At 42.8% G+C, this 22,656-nt stretch overlaps 1 protein-coding gene across 1 annotated transcript in view; it reads right to left on the bottom strand.

Moving 5' to 3' along the window:
* The window catches only part of BNIP3 (BCL2 interacting protein 3), an 87,176-nt gene extending 64,867 nt beyond the window's left edge, over positions 1-22,309 (bottom strand). Inside the window, exon 1 of the mRNA XM_019045956.2 lies at positions 22,062-22,309. Within this exon, the coding sequence (XP_018901501.2) occupies positions 22,062-22,104 (43 nt within the window). The 5' untranslated portion in view covers positions 22,105-22,309. The remainder of the gene's footprint in view (positions 1-22,061) is intronic.
* Positions 22,310-22,656: the final 347 nt, after the last annotated feature.

Raw genomic sequence — 22,656 nt, 5'->3', positions numbered from 1 at the left:
TCCTTAAACGTTCACCTCTATACTATATACTAGTCAAACTCTCCATGCAAAGATAGGGAGCAAATACATTGGCAAGGTTGCCGTGTTTCCAGTTTTGGAGTCCTCCAACAAAGTGACAATCCTATTAATGTATTTGCTCCCAATCTTTGCATGCGGAGTGTTTATCTTGGTATAGAGGTGGGTTCTCAGGATAGCGTGGGATATCCCCTCCATCACGACCTCATTTTTGAGAGCTTTTTTTTTTTTAGTTTTGGGGTGTTTCAGAGAAAAACAGTGGGGCCGTCGTGTTTCTCGCGAAATTTTACATTTGGATCTATCCTTAAATCGCAAATTCTTGGCAAATGCCAGAGCTACATGGCACCCAAAAGTGCTATTCGCCATCCTGGGCAACATTGCCGCAACTCCATCGCTTCCGCGTTGCGCCTACTCTACAAAGCCCTGCGAAACCCTAATTTTTTAATCCCCGCGACTATCGAGTCTGTGCTGCCCTCGTTAGCTACCAATTACCGACCAATGACCAGAGCCAGTGCAATGAAAACTTGATACGGACTAATTGCCGTCGATCAAACGGCTATGACCCTTCCTTACTGCACACAGCGCAGCGTCGCCCACAGGACCGAGAGAGATGCGACGCACAAGTCGTATTAGGACACAGGGCCAGGACGAAGCGATAAACAATGGATAAGAGCCCGGCCAGGGCTACCCATTACGCCCAGCCACAATGATGCATCGGATCCTGCCATAAATATGAAATCCCGCTGCCAAATTCATCTCATGGAGCCAAAAATCAACGTAAATGCTGCATGGAGGCGAATTCGAGTGATTTAGGAGCTCCTATCTATAATGGGTAACCCATTTACACCGAATACATACACACATTCATGGTAAATAATAGACTACTAGACAAGGTACGAATTAAATCATTTGGAGTCGTTATACTCTTCAAATTTCATGTGGTACACGACTTGCACAACGAAGATACCTAACATTGACTCCAACCCAAGACAAATATGAATCAGGGTTGATTTGGAAAATTGAATTCCCTGATTTCTCTGGCATATTTTGGTGAAATTCCCTGACAATTGGACCGCGTTAAGTATAAAGGAACCACGCCACATCAGGTATTGACAAATTTAATTGGGCAATTCAATTTTTTATAAGAGAACGTTTGTGCGGATTCTTTTGAAAACTTTGTGAAATTTACTTCGTACTGTGTAGAAAATTCACTGAAATTTGCACAAAAATCCATAAATCGTTTTCATGTAAAAAAATAACATTTCCGTTCAAATTTGGCAATGCCTGATGTAGCTTGGTTCATTTCTGCTTAACGCGGTCCAATTAAACAAATACCGGATTATTAAAAAGACATAGTTAGTTCTCAGGCAAAATTTGATGTTCGAAACGTCAAACCCACTCGAGAAAGCGAATGAAGGTGATTTAACGATTTTTCCCTGACCAGGGTTGCCACAGAATTTAGAAAATGAAATTCCCTGATTTCCCTGTCACATTCTGGTAAAATTTCCTGTTAACTGAAGATATGCCAGATGATCGAGAGGACATAATTTCAGACAATCTTCATGCAAAATCTGTTGTTTGAAACGTCAAACCTAGTCTAGAGAGCAAACAAAGGTGACTTGATAATATTTCCGTGACATTTTCATCATTTTTCCTGACAATTCCAGGTTTTCCCAGACATGTTTCGATATTCCCTGACTGCGGCAACCCTGTCCCTGACATTTCCGTCATTTTCCCGTCGCGCTCCCGGCAATTTTCAGCCTCGTCCGACAATGAAGCATCCAACAGTCGAGAATACAGTAAGCACGTTGCAAATGCGTAAACTGGGAGCGTCTACCGAACCCCTTCCCCCCTCCTCACGGGGGTCATGATGGCGTGGATTGGGGGGAGGGGGGGGGGGGAGGAAGCGCAATGCAGGGCAATATGGTTCACTCAAGACCGCGATGATGCAGGAGTGCAGAGCCGCAGTCTCGGGGAGAACGAAAATGGAATTTCAGGTTTTCTTCAGCCGCACATACTGCTCGCCTTTACCGACTCCGAGTCGCGTTTCGTAATCCCTCGGAGCAATCCACCGTGCTCAGGAAAAACACCGTAAGAGCATTCGAATGTTGCCAAATCGCATTTCATAAAACATTTATTTTTGAAGAAAGCTATGAATATCTTTCCTTGAATTTTTCAGATGATTTAGACCTAGATACGAGGAAAATGCTCTGAAAAGTCGGAAGAGAAATATTGATAAATTATCCGGAAAATTCGTGATTTGTCGAAGGAAATTTGACAACGTCTGAGGGCTCGTAGGATGTTTTTCCTCGGCACGGCGGATAGTGCAGCGCGAATGCTGCAGATGAGAAAAGGAGTGACGCCGTGCCGTGCCAGAGCCCGAGTGCTTGAAACGCTAGGCCTTTGCGAGGTAGAGATTGGTCTCGGGCTTTTAAGATTCACGGCGTGGGAATCCAAGTGGCAAACAGTCCTTGGAATAATTATTGTGACCACTTGATTATATTAATGGCTGATCTGTCGAGGCGTTGTGTATGACATTCTGATGAACGGAGCGGAGGGTATGGATTCGATCGACATGAATCGATCGAAAAATAGAAAAGTGAATCGATCGAGAAGCAAAAACGTGAATCGATCGATATATTCTTAAAACAACAGTGTCGATTCGATCGACATAAATCGGTGGAAATTAAGGGCTTGAAATGATCGACAAGACGCAATCGACAATCCCGCGAATCGATCGACAAACCCGTGAATCGGTCGACAAACCCGTGAACCTATAGAGAACCCGTGAATCGATCGTCAAAACCCGCGAATCGATCGACAGAACCCGTGAATCGGTCGACAGAACCTGTGAATCGATCGACAAACCCGTGAATCAATCGACGAACCCGTGCACGAGCAAATAAACAAAGGAAACTTGTCGCCGAAGGCTTGCATATGAGGGCGTAGACCCTTGGCTGGTTAAAGGGGCGTAATGTGATATTTCCTAGTAGAGCATTCCCTACGTGGAGAGGGGTTCAGAAAATTTTGGCAAATCAGCACAAGTTTACGCTATTTTCAGGTTCAAAGTTTATTGATCGCACTCATCGCGCCTTCAATTTTTCAGATGCAGCACGGACGTCCATCAAGTACGAATAGTTGTATCTCTGCGCCGTCGTAAACACGCATCCTTTCCCTCCCTCTTTTTCCGTATTGTGTTTGTTTGCGTTTGTCTTATTCGTAATGGTGCTTCAAGCACTATGTGAGTAATACAGCCGAAGGTATAAGAGAGATGTCTTCAGGCCTTTTTTTAACTTTTCTCCCGAATCAGAGTGACGCTTCATCGACAGCATAAAGCAGAGCATTGAGAGCTCACGGTTCGCGTCATCACGCCTTCAATTTTTCAGATGCAGCACGGACGTCCATCAAGTACGAATAGTTGTACCTCTGCGCCGTCGTTAACGCGCATCCTTTCCCTAGCTTTATTTCCATATTGTGTTTGTTTGCGTTTGTCTTATTTGTAATGTTGTTTAAAACTAGAGCAGAGCATTGCGAATTCACGACTTACGGCATCGCGTCTTACATTTTTCAAATGCAATGTGGACATCCATCTTGCGCGAATAGTTGTATCGCGTTTACACTTTAGATGTCTCTTATTTTTGAATTTTGAGATAAATAAAGGTTAAGTTTCCCCGAGCTATGCTATGGTATGTCCAAATCAATAGTCATTTGAAAAGGAGGAAATATGTTTAAAGGTCTCTTGAGAGGTCTATAAAGGATGCGTATGTCTAAAAATTGAACCGACCATCGCTTCTGAGGGAGTTAAACATAGCGAATGAAGGAGGGGGATGATAAAGCGCCTGTATGTCAAGAAGAAGGTGAAAATTTCACAGAAAATTGTTTACCCTTCAGAAAGTAGTTCTTGGACCTCTGTTCATCTTTATGCGTAAAAGCACCTCTCTTCACTCCTAACTCTCTCTTCTTCCGTTCATTTAAGAAATTTTTCTCACATATTATCGGTCGTGATTTTTTCTTCATCTTATTTTGCTATCTGTAAGAGGAGCGCGTTTTCGGCGCGCAAAGGGGGCGTATCTGCCAATGGCAGATTGGCCTTAGGGCCAGTCCAAGCCTGGCCGAAGATACTGCCTGTCGTATCATGAACTTAAGCTGTCCCGAAGGAAATTTGAGGACAACAGCATTTACTTTTTAAACGTTCCTGTTGACCCATTGGAAAAAGTCCACCGTAAGTTACAAGAGGCAGCTTTTCGTCATAACAAGACGCTTCGATTCATCTCAAAGCAAGAGGCATGACTCGAGGAACCTAACCTACCAACCTGCGCACTTCCCCTCGGGAACATACCGCGGCCCTGATGATGATTCTCATTGGGACGTAACCATTTAATTTTGAAATTCCTCTAAAAATACCCCCAGAGAAAAAGAAAGGAACAAAGGAATTTCGACCGAGCACCAATTTTTTGCGCAAGCTGCTCTCGGCAGCGAGGCGACACGCCACGCCGCGCTGCGCGCTCACGAGTTTATTAATAGCGCTACGTGGCCGCTCGCAGTTGATCCTCAGGACTTGCGAGTTCGTGATTTTTCGCACGTTTGCAAATAGCGACTGCGTTGCAATTGCGGCGCGATGAACAGCTGATTTGAATGAGAGAATGCGGGTATTCGCCAACAGATGGCACTGCCGGACTGCGAAAGCTAAGATCGCGAGCCCGGTGGATGAAGCTCATAAATGGAATTTGGAATGCATGGGCATGAGGCAGAGGAAGATACTGGTGAAAGTGGGGATCAACCGAAAAAATAGTAAGAGGGAACTTGCCTTGTAATGAAAGAGGCGGTTTGAACCGTAGTTTTTAAAAATCTTCAAGACTTCTAAGATAAACTACATTTAATACTTCCCAAATCAGTGGCGTGGCGTGAATTGCGAAATATCGATTGTTATGCCATTTGAACTTATGGAAAAGGATCGATAAATAGGGTGTTCGCAGCGAACACCTTAATAATCAATTCTTTACCATAGGTTCAAATGGCATAACAATCGATAAATCGCAATTCACGCCACGCCACTGTCCCAAATCTAGAGCAATTCCGGGGTTACAACTTCAAAAACTGGGTGAAAAAAAATCACAATATTACGAAACTTCCATTTATTTCGAAATTGGATAATCGAAAAAAGAGTAACTTTCATCCCATTAATCGAATTAATTGCTCGTTTCATGCGAGGAAATTTTCAAGAGAAAATAATTAAACAACAAAACATTTGTACGAGAGAGCTTAATGACAAAAAAAGTTGTTTCTGAAATAAGCCAAGAACATTGGTTCCTTTATGATAAACTCACATTATTATAGACCACGGAGTGTGCTTCAGAATTGATTGCACTTCGTGGCTTGTTTTGCCCCCAAAAAACTCCAGTGCTACTCACACTCTACCAGGGCCGGATTAAGGAGGTGGCCACATGGGCCGCGGCCCATGGCGGCAAATCTAGGGGGCGGCAAATTTTTCGATTTTTTTAAATGTAGGTAATAAAAAAAATCGGATTTAGAAAAAAAAATTACAAACGAGAAAAGGCTACAAAATCTCTCATTTCCTGACAGTATAGTAATTTCTAATTTTGTCGTCTTTCACTGATACAAGAGACAGCACCTTTAATTAGTTGAGTTAAGAGAGAAACCAAACACACAATTTGGCCTAGAACGGCGCGACTTAAGGGGAAATGATGACGAGGACTTGAGATGAAAAGGAGAAGCCCTCGGCGCGGAAATCGGTATGTAGCACATATTAGCGCCTACAAGACTGCACGAATACTTCACGCATTGCGCCAAACACAGTGCGGTCAGCGTGAAACGCATAGCGCCTACAAGACTGCGTGAATACTTCACGCATTGTGCCAAACACGATGCGGTCGGCGCGGCGCGGCGGCGCCTGCACTCTACAATGAGGAGTTAACTCCGCAACAAGTTGATTCCACTCTGAAAAAGTAGAGTTCACTCCATGAAAAATTGGAGTAGAATCATACTCCGAACTCGTATCAATTGAGTTTTGAATGCACCCTGGATATCACACTGATATTCTTGACAGTGCGAAACGCAAAAGTTGAACGGGTTCGTGTAAGATACAGTAGCGGCTCCCATTCTCGTTGTTGGAGATCTCTATAGGCTTGACGGGGTCGCTACCGCTCCTAGTAATCTGACTAGAAAGTAAACATAATGATTCTGGGCCCTCGCGAATCATGACCTAGTGATCTGCAAGCTAGAGGAAATTATCACGGACATTATATTGACATGAGCGTAATTGCCATAAGCTAACGCTTTAGCATTGCAAAGGATCTGAACCCATTTACCTCTCGACACTTCAAATTGAGCCACTCATCCCTCACCGAAGTAAACGAGGCTACATAAAAAACCTCTCTGCAAAGTCAATGCTGCAAACCACACGATAGTTCAAGGCATGAACCTTTTTAAGCCCGCGCCTCGAACCACCGCAAAGCTCCATCGACCGCAAAAACCCAACTTAGTAAAAGGCCTCGTCCGCCCCCCTCATCCCCATAAACCCTATTAATTCCCTGACAGCGAGTTCCGCAAAAGCGAGCCTTGCCAACTTATCCCCCCCCCCCCGGCCGCCAAAGCACCGGACGGAGGGGGGCTGCGAAAGTGTCAAAGTGTAACGCGCCACGGGTCGAGCGTTCACCTCTGCGCCCCTCGTCCGCGCGTCGGGGGGGGGGGGGGGGCTGGCGATAAATAAAATTGCTGCAGCGTTAATTTAAAATCATAGACCGTATAGCATGCGGCTCGCGAGACGAGGTGGGCCGGCTTGTTAGCCCACCGACGATGCCGGATTGAACGCATGGGTTGGAAATCCTTCTGTTTACATATACAGGGTGCGCTGACTGACCGCACTAAAAAAAAGAGAGTCAAACTACTGCGCACGCATTACGTCAAACACAGTACGGTCGCCGGTTGAAGGGTAACGCATGTGAGCGCCTACGAGACTGCGAGAATACTTCACGCACTACGCCAAACACGCAGTGCGGTCGCTGGTTGGAACAAAACGAAACATTCGGTTTGTAAGACCAAACGCAGGGGTACGAAACTCCTCGACCGTGAGATGATTGGTATATGTTTTACGAATAGATTCGTGCTCTCCGGTGTGTTGTTTCCTACACAGCAAAAATGAAGGCAAGTCTTAGATGGACGATCTACCTACTAATAGGTTAATAACGTCGTTAATAGGTCCAATCGAAGCTTTAAAAGCGATAAAAAAGTAAATAGGTAACTATTCGAGCTTCCCGGTATGTTTTTTGCCTATGCGGCGAAGATGAAGGCGAACCTCAGGTCGACATTTCTCGTCCATTGGTTTGCGCCTTATCAATTTGGTTTTATCCAAGTTTGTGATGCGATATAAAAGTAAGTTATCGAATAGGTATAGGTATTTACGCTTTCAAGTCGGTTTATTGCAAATGACATTTGCGACCAAACAGCACATACTCATGTCAACGATGCTAAGAATTTGCACACATTCGACTGTTTGCCACAAATTTTCTTTCTATCAATCTGAAAATTTGGCAAAGAAATTTACAATGTGGGTGCTTTCGGATACCTATAAAAAAGGAAGAGTTTCAAAATTTTACCGACATTGATATGGGTGTATGCTGTTTAGTCGGAAAGGTCCTCAAGTGCGACGAAGTTGAAGGGCGGTTTATGCATGGCTTATTAATGCTCTTAGAGTTTAAGGCACAAGATAAATGTGTCTCTTTCAAACAGGCAACAATTCGCACTCCCCAATTGGTTTGTTGCCTTTGTGGCCAAATTGAAGGCGAAACGATACCGGTCCACAGGTATACGGATGATCTACAGGTTTAAAACAGTTGGACTGCATTTTGCAATTTGGAACTATAAATTCTGGCTCTTCTGGAAAAACACTTACGTGCATAGGGAAACTAATGGCACATACGTTGTTTTTAAACTGGGCTAGAATTTATAGTTCCAAATTGCAAAATGTAGTCCAGTTCATGGTGCGAGATTAATGTATGTTCTTGAATAGATAACTATATTCGTGCTTCTCGGTATTTTTAATGCCTAAGTACATGCCTTTGTGTCAAAATGAAGGCGGAATTCAGCCGGACAAACAAAACCTACCAACGAAATGAAACATCGTTCATTGGTCCACTCAAGGCGTGCCACGGAAAGCTGTTTAGATTATCATAGAAAATTAGATACCTAGAACTGATAATTTTAAGACACCCTGTACAGCGTGCAGACCCGGAGCGCTGTTTTCCACAGCGAGACCTTCTCGAAACGTTAACGGTGCAGGAAGCAGCGCGAATCCCTCTGCGTATTTGATTTCCGCGAATGTGTATAAATCAAGTAAACATGCATCATGATCGTAACCGCCCGTAACGCCGGACGAAAATGATATCTTTTCGCCACAAACACCGACGAAGACGAGGCTGCCACCTTGTTGTGAAAGAAAGACATTTTCCCTGCGGATGAAAAACCAAGTTTCCCTGATTTTCCAGTGGTCTTCGAATCAAGAGAGTTAACTGGACTGAGTTAAGCAGAAAGGAACCAACCCACATTTTGGTAAAAATTGAGTTATGAGTGGTTTTGAACTCAACCACTGCTCTACTATCCATCGCCAAAAATTCAAAGTTTTTGTTGGAGCAAATTTTGTAGAAATTGAACTTGAAGTTTATCTTTTGCATTGAGTCTAATGCAGGAGCCAAACTTTAAACCTCTTTTTCTCCGTTCGATCCCGATGTGGCTTGGTTCCTTTCTGCTTAACTCCGTCCAACTGTCCTTGAGATTCAGCTTGACTAGCTTCTCGCGGTTGACGCGTTAGACCAAACACGGCATCAAACATCTAAGCTCTATAATTGGAAAACCTTTGCTTCCTTTTTGCTCGACCCACCCCATCGACCAACACTAGTGTCCCTTTATACTGAGAGTCAAGACAACACCCCCTCATGAAGTCACAAACGGGAATAAAGATTACACAAATTGGCAGTTTTTCGTTAACTTTGATCGGCTCATTCTCGAATTCCTTCCTCCGTTTCTTCTCTCATTCCGTTTGTTCCTTGTCGAACCCGTTATTCCCCGGTCCATTCTGCATTATAATCTTCGCAGTCGATGAAAATCAGAGACAAGAGACCCTCCACTGGCCTCTTGGCTACAGGTAGAAGCTTTTACTTTCGGGTATGCAACAGTTCCTTATGAAAAATTATTAGGAAGCAACAGTCATCGCTCATTTTTTCGTCTGTTGACCTACCTACATGGTGGATGATGAGCTTCGGGTGACGTCGTAAGCCAAACGAGTTTCCCAAACTTCGGCTTGTTTGCAAAACGAAACTTCCAACACGTTGTTGAACATCAACCATATAGGTAAAGTCAACAGTTGAATGTTGAAGTCCCGAAATTAAAAGCTTCCACCACAGCCGGAATACGAGTGAAGTGAAAATGGAATCTTCGTTCCCGTTTGTGACACTTTGGAGGCCTAGAATATGGGAACCAATCAGAGATGGATTCACATAGTCTTGACTCTCAGTATAAAGGGACTCTGACAAATACAAGAAGCCCGGGCTGAGGTTTTATGAAATATTCCGTGTCACCTTAAGGACCCTCGATCAATCGCTGTTCGCTCGTACGTTGACCTGACAGGGCGCAACAGTTGTTGCCTATACGCAAGGCGCCGGTAACGCGACCCTCCTATAATAACCCAGAGCGCCGAGCTCGCGATTGACAGGACAGGAAGAGGAAAGGCGCGGAGCCGGGGCATCGACTCGCGGTCAGAATTGGGGGTGGTGGTGGGGGTGGGCGTCGCTCTATCTGTTGCACAACCCTCCCAACACGCGTCGCGGTGCAGCGGGCCCACCGACGCCGCGACGCTCGAATTCCGAAGCCAGGACTCGAAATAGCCTCCCTCTAGGGACGCCCCGCTACTTCGAGCCCCCGGATTTGGGGCTCGTTCTGGGGCTCTAGCTCTCAGAAACCTCAGAGGCGAACAGAGACGGATCCAGCAATTTGGCAACACCGAATTTCCTCCATTTAAACCTATGCTAAATAATCGATTCTTGTCAGAGCACCTGCCTCGTCCAAGAATCGATACATTCCAAAGATTTAAATGGAAAAAAGACAATGTTGCCAATTTGCTGGATCCGCCAATGGAGGCGAATAGGATCGGGAAACAGATTGCAGAGAACGGAACGTGTGAAAAATTCTGGCAGAGAAGATACCTGCGATGGACGAATCAAATCGGAATGGGCTTGATGGAAACTCGTTGAGAACTTTACTTACATGCATTATTACGATGTATTTACATAGTTTTAAACCTGTCGAGAAAAATCATCAAATATGTAGTAAGTTTGGCAGCAAGTGCGGTTAGTGATAACCGTCAAAAGTTGGCAATGACACTCCCCCCTCCGATCCTCAAAAACCAAAACAAAGCGCCGCCATTATTGAGCCTAACGCGCCGCCATTTTGAGGCCCATAGCGCCGCCATTTTGAGGCCCAAACCGCCGCCATTGTTGAGCCCAAACCGCTGCCATTTTGAGGCCCAAACCGCCGCCATTTTTAAGCCCCGAAGCGCCGCCATTTTTCGGCCCCGAAGCGCCGCCAATTTTTGGCCCAAAGCGCCGCCATTTTTGAGCCCGAGGCGCCGCCATTTTGAGGCCCAAAGCGCCACTATTTTGAGGCCTAAAGCGCCACCATTTTTGGGTCCTACGCTGCTCCACGGGGCCCAGTGGCCATGCTCTCCCTATAGAGGTACTCTACTTGCTCCAGCTGAAGTTCGCAAGCCGCCCATTGAATCCACCAACCAATGAGCCAAAAAGCTCAAAGTGCCGCCATTGTTGAGCCCAAAGCGCCGCCATTGTTGAACCCAAAGCGCTGCCAGGCCCAAAGCGCCGCCATTTTTGGCCCCGAAGCGCCACCATTTTTTGGCCCCGAAGCGCCGCCATTTTTGAGCCCAAAGCGCCGCCATTTTTGGGCCCTACGCTGCTCCATGGGGCCCAGTGGCCATGCTCTCCCTATAAAGATACTCTACTTGCTCCAGCTGGAGTTCGCAAGAAGCCCATTGGTTCCTGTTCGGAATTTTCTAACTATTGGAAGAAGATCTCCTTCGGCAACAATGGAGTACTTGCTCCAGCTGGAGTTCGCAAGAAGCCCATTGGTTCCTGTTGGGAATTTTCTGAACTGTTGGAAGAAGATCTCCGTCGGCAACAATGGAGATGATCCTGGGAGAAGAAGAGCCCTGCAGATCGGGGCCCCCGAGTGCGAATCTGAGCGGAGTCACGTCCGCGCTCACGACGCCCGATATTCCGCCCGGCTCCGTCGCCAATTGCCACTCGCATTCGCCACTCGCCCAACTGAAACTGCAAGTGCTCCGACTCCTGACCTTTCGTAATTCTTCCCTCATTGCCGCGCTTGCCGCTCAGCCAGGGGCCCATCCTCACGTGGGCACTAGAGCCCCTTCATACTGAGAGTCAAGACAATGTGAATCCATTTCTGATTGGTTCCCGTATTTTAGGCCTTCACAGTGTCACAAACGGGAATAAAGGTTACATTTTCACCGATTGCAAAGATTATAATCTGGAATGGACCAGGGGATAACGGGTTCGACAAGGAACAAACGGAATGAGAGAAGGAACGGAGAGAGGAATTTGAGAATGAGCCGATCAAAGATTACGAAAAACTGTCAATTTGTGTAATCTTTATTCCCGTTTGTGACATCCATGAGCCGAATTGTCTTGACTGTCAGTATAAAGGGACTCTAGTGGGCACTGGAGTCCCTTTATACTGAGAGTCGAGACAACACCTCCTCATGGAGTCACAAACGGGAATAAAGATTACAGAAATTGAACGTTTTTCGTAATCTTTGATCGGCTCATTCTCAAATTCCTTTCTCCGTTCCTCCTCTCATTCCGTTTGTTCCTTGTCGAAACCGTAATTCCCCGGTCCATTCCAGATTATAATCTTTGCAATCGGTGAAAATGTAATCTATATTCCCGTTTATGACACTGTAAAGACCTAAAATACGGGAACCAATCAGAGATGGATTCACATTGTCTTGACTCTCAGCATAAAAGGACTCTGGAGGGCACCGGTCTTTCTACTAACCCCCCCCCCCCCCCCCCGCCACCCGGCCGGACCTGGAACCAGGGGTGCAGAAAATGCCCGATCGCGCACCCGCGGGCACGTGAAAACGTGGAAAAGTCCCAAAAATTTGGATGGACGGAACATTTTGAGGGGCCAAAAGTCGAAAATCAAAGAAAACAGAAGAAAAACGTAATGTTTTTTTTTATTGATGGGAAATTTTGAGGAAAACTGATTCAAACTGAAACGCATATAGGTACAGATTTCGACCCTGGTAAAAATTGGCAGTAGAATCTGTGTTCCAAAATACCATAGAGCTACAGCCGGCTGTAAGATTTCCAATAGCTTCTATAGCCGGCTACCCAATTTCTTATAGCCTTTTATAGCCGATGGCGACTAAGCAACAGCCAGGCGATAAAGTGTATGCTAAACGTTACCAATTACGGATGCTAGGACTTAGTGAGTTTTTGGAATACTGCTCTCTTTTTGGGCCGTAGTATCTTGATTTATTTTGCGAGGAAAGCTCCGTACTTTTAATGGATGCTTGCCATTACTAATATATTAGAGCTCCTTCAGTTTCGTGTAATACTGTGCAATACCTCTGGTGTGAAATAGTTGCTTCAAGCGCCGTGTCACGCTGCGGCGCGGCAGGCGAGCAGCCAGCGCGGAACGCGCATTGGCGCCTACAAACCTAACAGGGATACTTCACGCGTTGCGCAATGCGTGAAGTATCCCTGTTAGGTTTGTAGGCGCCAGTGCGTCGCCGCTCCGCTTTGTGTTAGGCTCTAATATTTAATCTGGCGGAGTCAGCGTTATTCAACTCATGATTTTGAAATGTTTGCAAATCCTGTATAGATTATTCTTATTTTAATTGAGGAAAAAAATATGTATTAAAGGAAAATATAATGTGTGTTTTATAAATATAAAGGTGGTTCCGTATCAAACTTAATTTTTTCCAAAGCACACGCATTTCTGCACAATTTCTTATAGCCTTTTATGGTCGATGGCGAAAAAGCAACAGCCAGGCGATAAAGTGTAAAGCCCGGTGATAGGAACTGTAGCCCGGCTGCATAATTTTTTATCGCTTCGCATAGACCGGCCGTATGATTTTCTCCGCATTCTACAGCCAGCTGTATGATTTTCTGTAGCCTTCTTTAGCCGGCTATAAGAATTCCTATGGTATTTTGAAACGCAGCTCTTATTGCCGATTTTTATCAGGGAAGAAAAAACTTCATCCACTTTCTACATTTTTCGCGGCAAAAATAGCACTGCTTTTTTCTTCCTCCCTCTTCCTCCTCCTTTTTTCTCCCTAGAAAAGCGCTTCAATTTTACGTAATTTCGCGAGACACTCACATTACCACCCTCTCTCTGTCAGATCGACTAACGAGTTGTGTAGCGACGGCGTAAGTTACCCGATGACACTTTAATTGGCTCCGCCTACGTCGACGGCGAAATTGCTTTTGGCGGTGCCCAACTGGAAAAAGTACCCGGTGATGCGAATTTTAAGTAAAAATGCGTGGACTCCTGCTTTTAGCCACGGTGATAACAAATTTTTCCCAAAACCTGCTTACTTAGTTCACGAAAGGATATACTTCCAGAGGATACACCTTTTGAAAAAAATTGATGTTCAAGAAACTCCAGACCTTCACTCATAAAGAATGTTCAATTTCACAAAACTAAAAAAAAATACATTTACAGGGTTGCTACAGAATGTAGAAGACGAAATCCCCTGATTTCCCTGACACATTTTGGTGAAATTCCCTGACAATTGAAGCTATGCCAGATGGTGAAAGACACATAATTAGAAATAGTTTTCAGACCAAGTTGTCGGAGACGTCAAACCTTTTCCAAAAACGCAAATAAAGGTGAATCAAGGATTTTCCTTTACATTTTCGTCATTTTCCCTGACACTTCCCGGTTTTCCCGGTGCAGGGTGTCTATCAAAACAGGCTGACCAAAAATCAGTGCTTTTACAGTACTTTTTCAGTACATTTCCACAAAATTCAGTACCTCCTTAGCGGGAAAAACTCGGTACTTTCTCAGTACCTCCAGTTGACGAAATGCGAAAAATTTCAAAAATTTGAATATCCGGCTGTTGAAAAATCAGTACTATTCCCGGACTTTCCGGAAATTTCGGACTTGTAGAGAGACACCCTGATCCTTTTCCAAAAACGCGAATGAAGGTGACTGAAGGATTTTTCCCTGACATTTTCGTCATTTTCCCTGACATTCCCAGGTTTTTCCCGACTTTTAAAAATTTCCTGACATTTCGGTATTCCCTGACTGTGGCAACCCTGATTCAAAATTGTTCCTCAAAAATGGTATTTTATCGAGAGAACTTCGGCAACTTCCGAGGGGACATACGGCGTTTTACCTCAGCACAGCAGATTACAGTAACTCCGCCTGGAGCCATGCGACAGAAGGCGTAAACAAACACGGCGAGTGTGAACTACTTCTGATGAGTTTCCGAGGCAGCGCCAGCTCGGTGTTTACACAGCGAAACGCGGAAAAAAAAACGACTTCATTACGCGCGTCCGATTAAGGGGTTCGTTGCTCTTTCGACGCGCCTGAAAAAAAGGAGACAAAAAGCTACGAGCTCTTTATTGATTCATCGCTTTCAATCGGGGCTATTAATAACCTTGTTTTTTTTTCAATCCGACGCGACGAGCAAATATCCGGGGGGACGAAAATAGTCCAGACGTGACCGATATATATTTCGCCGGCTTTGGTTTTGGGTATGGTGTTGCGAGTACAGTGAAACTTCAAATTTCTCTATTTTTGCATACAAGATCCCGGTCTGATTATCCCGAAATTCTGGGATTGTCCCTGATCAGGGTGCAGAGTGTCTACTAAAACAGGCTAGCCAAAAATCAGTACTTTTTCAGTACATTCCCAAGAAATTCAGTACCTCCTCCTCAACAGAAAAATTCAGTACTTTTCCAGTACTTCCGATTATTGAAGAAATTTAAAAAATTGAATTTCGCTCGAATTGAGACAAAACTAACAAAAAAAATAGAAACATTCCGGACCTTCTGCCGGAATTTCCGTACTTTTTCAGTACTTCTGAACCGCCTTTCAAAAATCAGTGCTATTTCCGGACTTGTAGACACCCTGGGGTGGCAAGGGTGGCATGAAACGTGAGAAAGAAATGAATGATCGGAAATTTCAGTGAAATATTTCATGAAATTTCACGAGGCTGTGAAATATTTCATATTTTTCAGGGGCTTAAGTATGCAACCCCCACTCAAACACACATAAATAGAAGAAAGTCATAATTCTTAAATTTTAAGAAACTTGAAAAGGAACCGGTATTTTTCAATACCTTTCAAAAATTTCTGAAAGTTCATGAAATATATTACGTGAAATTTCAATATTTTATTTATCATAAACTTTCGCCAACCTGTCCTTGATTCTGCAAGAAAAGAAGGAAATAATCCAGACCAATCTACCAAAATCCCCTCACTTGGCTTCTATTCGTCCTTCGGCCATGGTGCCAAGTTGCGTGATACAACTATTTCAACTCCTGAGCCGCTCAAATTGCATCCATCCCGTTGAAGGCGAACTTGATTTCTCACTCGCGTTTTCATTTATTCAGATATGAGCGCGAGGGCGGGACTACATTCAAGCTTTTGCAACTTATCTCAATGCCAATATCAAAATATTTTTCAGCAGGGAGAATCGAATGAAAGTTATTGAACGTTTCGCTGTGATACTGTGTGATTGAAACTATCACAGACTGGGTCTGGCGGTCTGGACCTCTATCTTAAAATTTTTCCCTAATAACAACGTAATCTTTGCTTTTTAAGAGACCTACATCCGAGATTAAACATTTCTATGCCACTTGCGATTAGCTAAATTTTTTCAATTGAGAATTGGCGACTGTGAAAACGATGACAAAGTAGACTTTTGATAAAGAAAAAAAAATGTCGATTAAAAAATGAGACAAGCCAGCAGAAACAAGGGCACGTGATGTTAACAGCGCTTGCACACGTGACACACCCATAGGATTACTTTGCACTCGGCAGACGACCTAAGAGGACGCACAAAGGGAAAAAGTTACTTGTCACAAGGAAAAATAAATAAATAAAAGGTAGTAGAAGAAAACGCGCCCCTTTCAACAGAGCCGTAGCAATAGCTCAATGATAAGTATTTAGTACTTATCATTGCAATCATATGTAATCATCGAGACAGATTTTTGAGAAGACAAGAGACGCGCACAATATAAGGAAAGGAAGTAAGGCGATCTCCTGAACCTCTAATAATTAGTGTATTTTCCGAAGGAAATACACTATTTTTTAATTTCACGATGTTGCGGCAACCCGCAACAGGGTGTCCATGAGTTTTTCAATTGTATTTTTTAAAGGGGAGCAAATCGACTTCACTCCTTGAATTTTTTCTAGAGGGTACTTCACACAGAGAAGAAAAATCACAAAACTTTTTACGAATTGACAAAGAGGAGTTCTCCATTCAAAAAATAAAGTATGACAGGAGGTCAGCAACGTCGAAAACCGAGATACGCGGTTTGGAAGTTTCGCCATCGATGCGTGTTTAGAACGGAGAAGGAATTTAGATGTTACACTGCTAGAACTGGAGTTTTGGTCCACTGTAAGTCGACAATCCAGCTCCTACGCTGGTGACACACCTTTGGCGCCTTTGCCAAACCAAAACAACTACAGATCAGTCCGGGCTCTCTCTCTTCCACAACGGGGACATTTTCAGTTTCTGCGTGAACGACCATCAACACTGGTCTGACTCTCGCCAACCCTGGAGCCAAAACGAGAATTGTGTTGACTAGAAAAACTAGAAGATTCTTCAAATATTTTCTCTCTTTCTACTCGGTGGAAGGGATGCACTATACAGCCGGAAGATAAACTATAAATTTATGATAACCGCGGAATATGAAATGTACGTATTTCTATCAAACAGAACTATGTGCATTAAGACGTGAGCCCTGTTATGCACTTATTCTTATGAGTCTCAGGGCTCATGTCTTAATGCACATAGTTACGTTTGGCAGAAATGCGTCCAAATAATCGCACAAACCGAGCGATATCACCGGAAAAATGCAAAATAATCGATACAAACAGCATGTACCGCGCATTTATTATTAAACGTATGTGACATCGTTCATCAGGTTAGAAATTGTAAATCATCTCGATGGGTGAGGTGCCAAATTTCGCTAAAAAATCTGAATTTATAGGGGGAAAATGAGAATATTTTACTTACGACTTTGCGGACAATTTTGTTCGCACTTTTTAAATTAAAATACCTGAAAATGTCAAGGGAAAATAAACATAACTTCCTTCCGGAATAAATACTTTATCGGCGGGAATTTGGCAACTCTCGAAAGTTCAAACGCCGTTTTACCTCAGCACGGCAGTCCAGGTATCTCCAAGGTAACGTTTTAAGTCCGTTGTGCTATTCTTTTGGAGAGCTTTCACGAGACATTTCTCGATTTTAAATTGCATGAAATGCGCACCTGCGGGCTGATCGTTGAAATTGATGGACAAAGCGACAGATAAGGAAAACAGATGGAGAATAGAGCGATCCTTTTGATTGGAATTGGTGGTTCCTGTAGACTAAGGGAGAAAATGATGGACTAACTAAAGGGTCTCCTATGGGTTACTGTTAGTTAGCCTATTACCTACCTTCTTCGTCCATTGCAATCACCCGCTTCCAACAATAAAAGAATCCTTCCATATCCTTTTTGTCTTTTTAATCTATAGCTTTGTCTATCAATTTCAACAATCAGCCCGCTGCCTAAAGATAAGGTCACGGGGGACCTCCTGCTTTCCAGAAAGCATAGAGAAAGAAAAGGAGGTGTTCGCATCCTGAGGTTTGTTTACCTTGTGACGTAATAAGTCGGTACAACCTCTCCAGCGAAATCCGGAATTCGAAGTATGAAAAACGGACCACAATGTCCCATTTTTTGCTTAAATCAACTCATGATATAATTTTAAACACTTTAGGTAAAACGCATTTTTTCCATAAACTACACCATTTCCAAGAAAATCGGTGATAAAAGTTGCGGTACCGACCTACGTCATCTAAAAAATTCCAAGATGCCCGAAATGCAAACACCTCCTTTTTTTTCTCTATGTTCAGAAAGTGGTAGATTGGGACTTCGAGTGCACTATGCAACTGCGCTCAAGAGCGGTGTAAACAAATAAGTCGCAGGAGCGCGGATTTCGCAAGTGAGTGAGTCACCCACAACCAAGATCCGATCTCCCGTAGAAAACAAACTATTTATTCTCGACGATCGAGGGTCAACGCAACGCGTCTTGGAAGACACCTAGCAGATATCGGTGTTTTCTCGAGGCTTATTTGCGTTTTATTTACCGTTACTCGTGTTTATTTCGCGCGCCACCACGCGGCCACCGAGCGCCAAGACGGGACCGGCGAGTCATGAGTAGAACTAGTCATGGGTGAATGTGGCCAGCAGGAATGGAGCATTTGCATGCAACTTTTTTATGGCTTCATCTGAAAGTGCTTAAAGAGCTGATTTCGTAGTATTTTTTATAATTTTTTTCTGATTTGGAAAATAGTTTAAAAATAGATTTAAAATTGAAAAAATGCACCGCCTAGTGACGTCATATGGCGGCATTTCCCATTTAAACACACGTACCTATTATAGCAGATTAGATCATTTTGTCATATGTTCTCCAATAATTTTTCAATGGATGAACCGAGGGTATCCTCGTGTTCCGTTCACGCAGTAGTTTCCTCTTAAACACGAAATTCATCGAATTTCAGACACCTGCAAATTCTCTATTTTTCTTGAAGATGTGCACAGTGAACTAATCATTGGCGGGTCCAGCAGATTGGCAACATTGTCTTTTCTCCATTTAAACCTATGGAAATGTATCGATTCTTCGAGGGGCCAGGTGCTCCGAAAAAAAAACCCGATTATTTAGCATAGGTTTAAATGGACGACTCCGGTGTTACCTAATTGCTGGATCCGCCTCTAGAACTAATAGGGAGATGCCCAAGCGATTTAAACTTCTTCTGAAATACACCACTTTGATGCTATCAATAAATGAATCAAAATGGGTAAAAAAGCACGAAGCCAATTTTGTTCATCTTTCAGCGAACCGCAAAAAATTGTGACTTTTTTCCCAGGATGAAGTTTTTTTAGCTGAAGTTTAAATTAAGGCTTGAGACTAGTATGATGAGACCTGCGAATTTCAAAAAAGTAAATAAAAGTCAATTAAGTAATAAGGCGAGGATTTCTTGGACACAAAGGTGGATATGTGTTTTTTCGACCCTAACTTTGGTATCAATTTGAATCCCATTGGGATTTGCGTGCTTTTATGATCCTGAAATTTTGATAATACCTATTACTTTCGAAAAATTTTCTTGGAGGACATAGTGTCGAAGGAAGGAATCATAAATTCTTGTCGAAAACCATTGAGTAGTTTTTCTTTTTCGGTTACACTTAGTACCGAGTTACCTAAGTAGCTCAATTTTGGAAGATTGTCTAAATAGTGGGGGTACCATTTCTCCCTAGTCCCTCAAAGTTTAATTTTTTCTGATTCCTTTTCTATTTCTTTGGATGCAGATTAAGAAGAACTAATATTGGTGCTGATGTCTCAGTTTTGTCACATATAGTCCCTGTCCACTTTAGATACCATGTGCTTCAAAGAACTTCAGCCGGTGACAAATCCAGACCAAAGCTGCCGAGGGTCATTGAGAAAAATTGACTGGGGGTTTAACCGATACCTCATTGGAACGTACAGATGTTTGTGGAAACCATTGCAAGAAAAATTTAGTCATGTTAAAAATTAATAGATATAATTTCTATTCAAAAATAATGCTTCAAAATCGTCTGTCAAAAAGAGAATTTCAGATCTTGAAGATTTCCTGTAATTGCCTGAGAATCGTGAAATGGCCCCGGATGGAAACTCTCCTGTATCAAAAATTTGGCACAGAGGAGGTCTGATATCATGCTTACAAACCAAGCAAGATTAAAATCGAACATTTCAGATTTTCCAACACTATTTCTAGGTCGGGAGATTTTGCAAAATAATTTTTCCTAATTTCTAGAGAAGCTTCCAACAAAGACTTGACTGTAGTCTCGTGCAACAAAAATTGATTACGGTTAAAAATACATTGGGCTCTGTTATCTAACATTATGCCGACTTTATCACTTTCTTTGAATTAATCAGAGCTTATCTTCTTTAGAAGTTCAACAGCTAATGCTAACTTTGAAGCAGTTTGAACTGCTTCTTGTTGAACATAACTTCAAAGATAAAGAAAAAAACACACGTGACTATATTGAATGGAGTTATAGAGATAACGAACAATAAGGTGAATTCAGAACTGATAAAAACTAGAGGCCAACAGATGAGGGAATCTGAGTTGGGTATAATTGCACCTCTCTCTAAGAGATCAATTACTTACATGATTTATCATACCCACAGCTTGTGTCAACGTTAAAATTTGGATTGTCTCTGCTTGTGACTCAAATTAATGAAGACATTTCAAAAATATAAGCATCTTCACTTTAGTTAATACAATTTAAATGCTTAAAAAGTTGATATGTAATATGTACCTATGAGAAGTTCATAACATTAACCTCATGAAAAAATCTTAAAATGGACTGAAGAACTTCATTGAATCTTGATACTCCTGATTTATGGCATACTTCTCAGTGATACCTATAGGCAAATTTTGCGTTTCAGCTGAGTTTCATGATCCGAATAGACCTAAAGGTGCATTTGTACACTATCTTTTTCAGGATACATTAAATTTATTCTTTGTGGTAAATAATCTTAACATCATGATGGGATAAAGAAAAATTATTAGGTACTCAAAAAGAGAATTTAAGAAATCATTCCGATATTCAAATACAACCTAGGTTTCAAAAAGTATCAGATTCGCTAATTCCTGATGTGCAAGAACATCAGTCTGATGTCAGATTTGCCTCCAAAAGGACTTTTAAACCATCAAGTAGGCGTAAGAATATAAATTTGCTAGTTACATAAGAAAATACACACACTGTCCTCAGAGGGAAATATTAATTCTGTATGAGGAAATCACGGCATCTTAGCAAACATTTTAAGTAAATGAGTAAATTCTACCAGGATTGCGGCACATCACCCATGTCCTGGAGCTTTCTGCACCCTAGATACATCAGAAATGAAATGGTCCCAGCAGATCAATAGGCTACACTCACCAATATTAAAATTGATATTTAGCATTAGTCTGCAGTCTCAGAAAGGACAACAGGGCACTTTGATAACATTAAGATAGCCACCTGCGACTTGTACCTACTCGACATGGCCCTGATTATATGGACAGTATTACTATCATATGATATGCAATTGTTTAGGAATGTCTTATCAGTGTTGAAAAATCCCCCTGCAGATAGGATTGAACCAACAGTTGATGAAAAGTAACTGGAAAGACCCTGTTTTAGCAAAACAATAAGTCAAATTATCGGTAACATAGTCTAACAGCTGATGGTTCAAGAAAATTATAATTCAAGAAGGGAGAAATAATGATGAAATTGATGAGGATCTAGAAGCCAACATTGTAGGAGCTTTTAATTTCCTAGGTTTTGAAAAATTTCAGTTGTGAAATGGCAGCTTGCTAGAATCCAGAGAGGAAACAACAAGCAAGATAACAGCTGACACAAAGCCTAGGAAAGGATTTGTATTTAGATTGGAATACACTACAAGAAAATGCGTACAAACAGTTCGCAAATGCTTTCGAACTTAAACAAAAGTATAACAATGACACTTGAAGCAAATTCTGAACATCCTGAATCGATGTATCTGAGCTATGTAAGCTAGGGTTCAAGTTGATCCTACAGGACTGAAGTGTTGAAGTGCTTCTGAACTATTTCAAAGAATGTTGCACCGGGGTCAGTGCAAGGGAAGGATGATGAATGAAAAGGTGTTAGATATCAGAGGAAATTTAATGCTATCAATAAAATAAGTTGGGGTTATCAATGGATTTAGAGTACATACCTCCGAGACTTTCCTCAATGAGGTTTTTGGACGTAGAAGACATGGTCACAACAACTAATATATACAACCGCACTAGACAAAGAAACTATTCGAAACTGATTGAAAACTAATGTCTGACTCTGACAGAGTCAGATTCAGACAGATTTCAACTAAGACACGAACACTTCACTTGAGAATAAGCGGAAATTCATCAGCAGCTGGCAAACGAAACTACAAAGAAACACTGCGGAATCTTTGTTGTGATTATTTTCATGTCGGATCGGGGGACTTGTCAACAAAACACGTCATCGAGCTTCGCTTGAAAATCGACCAATCAGAGGCGCGGATTTGGCGAGTTGCGAGGCTTCTCCGCTAGAGCGCGGCACTCTTTTGTACACAAATGCACGAGTGCACTGATAAGGCGCGCGCTCGCGTTGACGCGGCAAAAAACGACGCAACGCCACTGCGTCATTCGGCCATTATTGAAGCTTTCGGTATGCACGCAGCCAAATTGCGTCTCGGCAAGTATGCGAAAAAATGGAATAGCTGAAAAAAATTGAGCTAGACCGTCAGAGAGCTGGGAGCGCGAGAACATCTATGATGCATTCGAAATGTT

This window comes from Bemisia tabaci, chromosome 10 (assembly GCF_918797505.1).
Source record: "Bemisia tabaci chromosome 10, PGI_BMITA_v3".
NCBI lineage: Eukaryota > Metazoa > Arthropoda > Insecta > Hemiptera > Aleyrodidae > Bemisia > Bemisia tabaci.
This window is presented reverse-complemented; position numbering and strand designations above follow the sequence as displayed.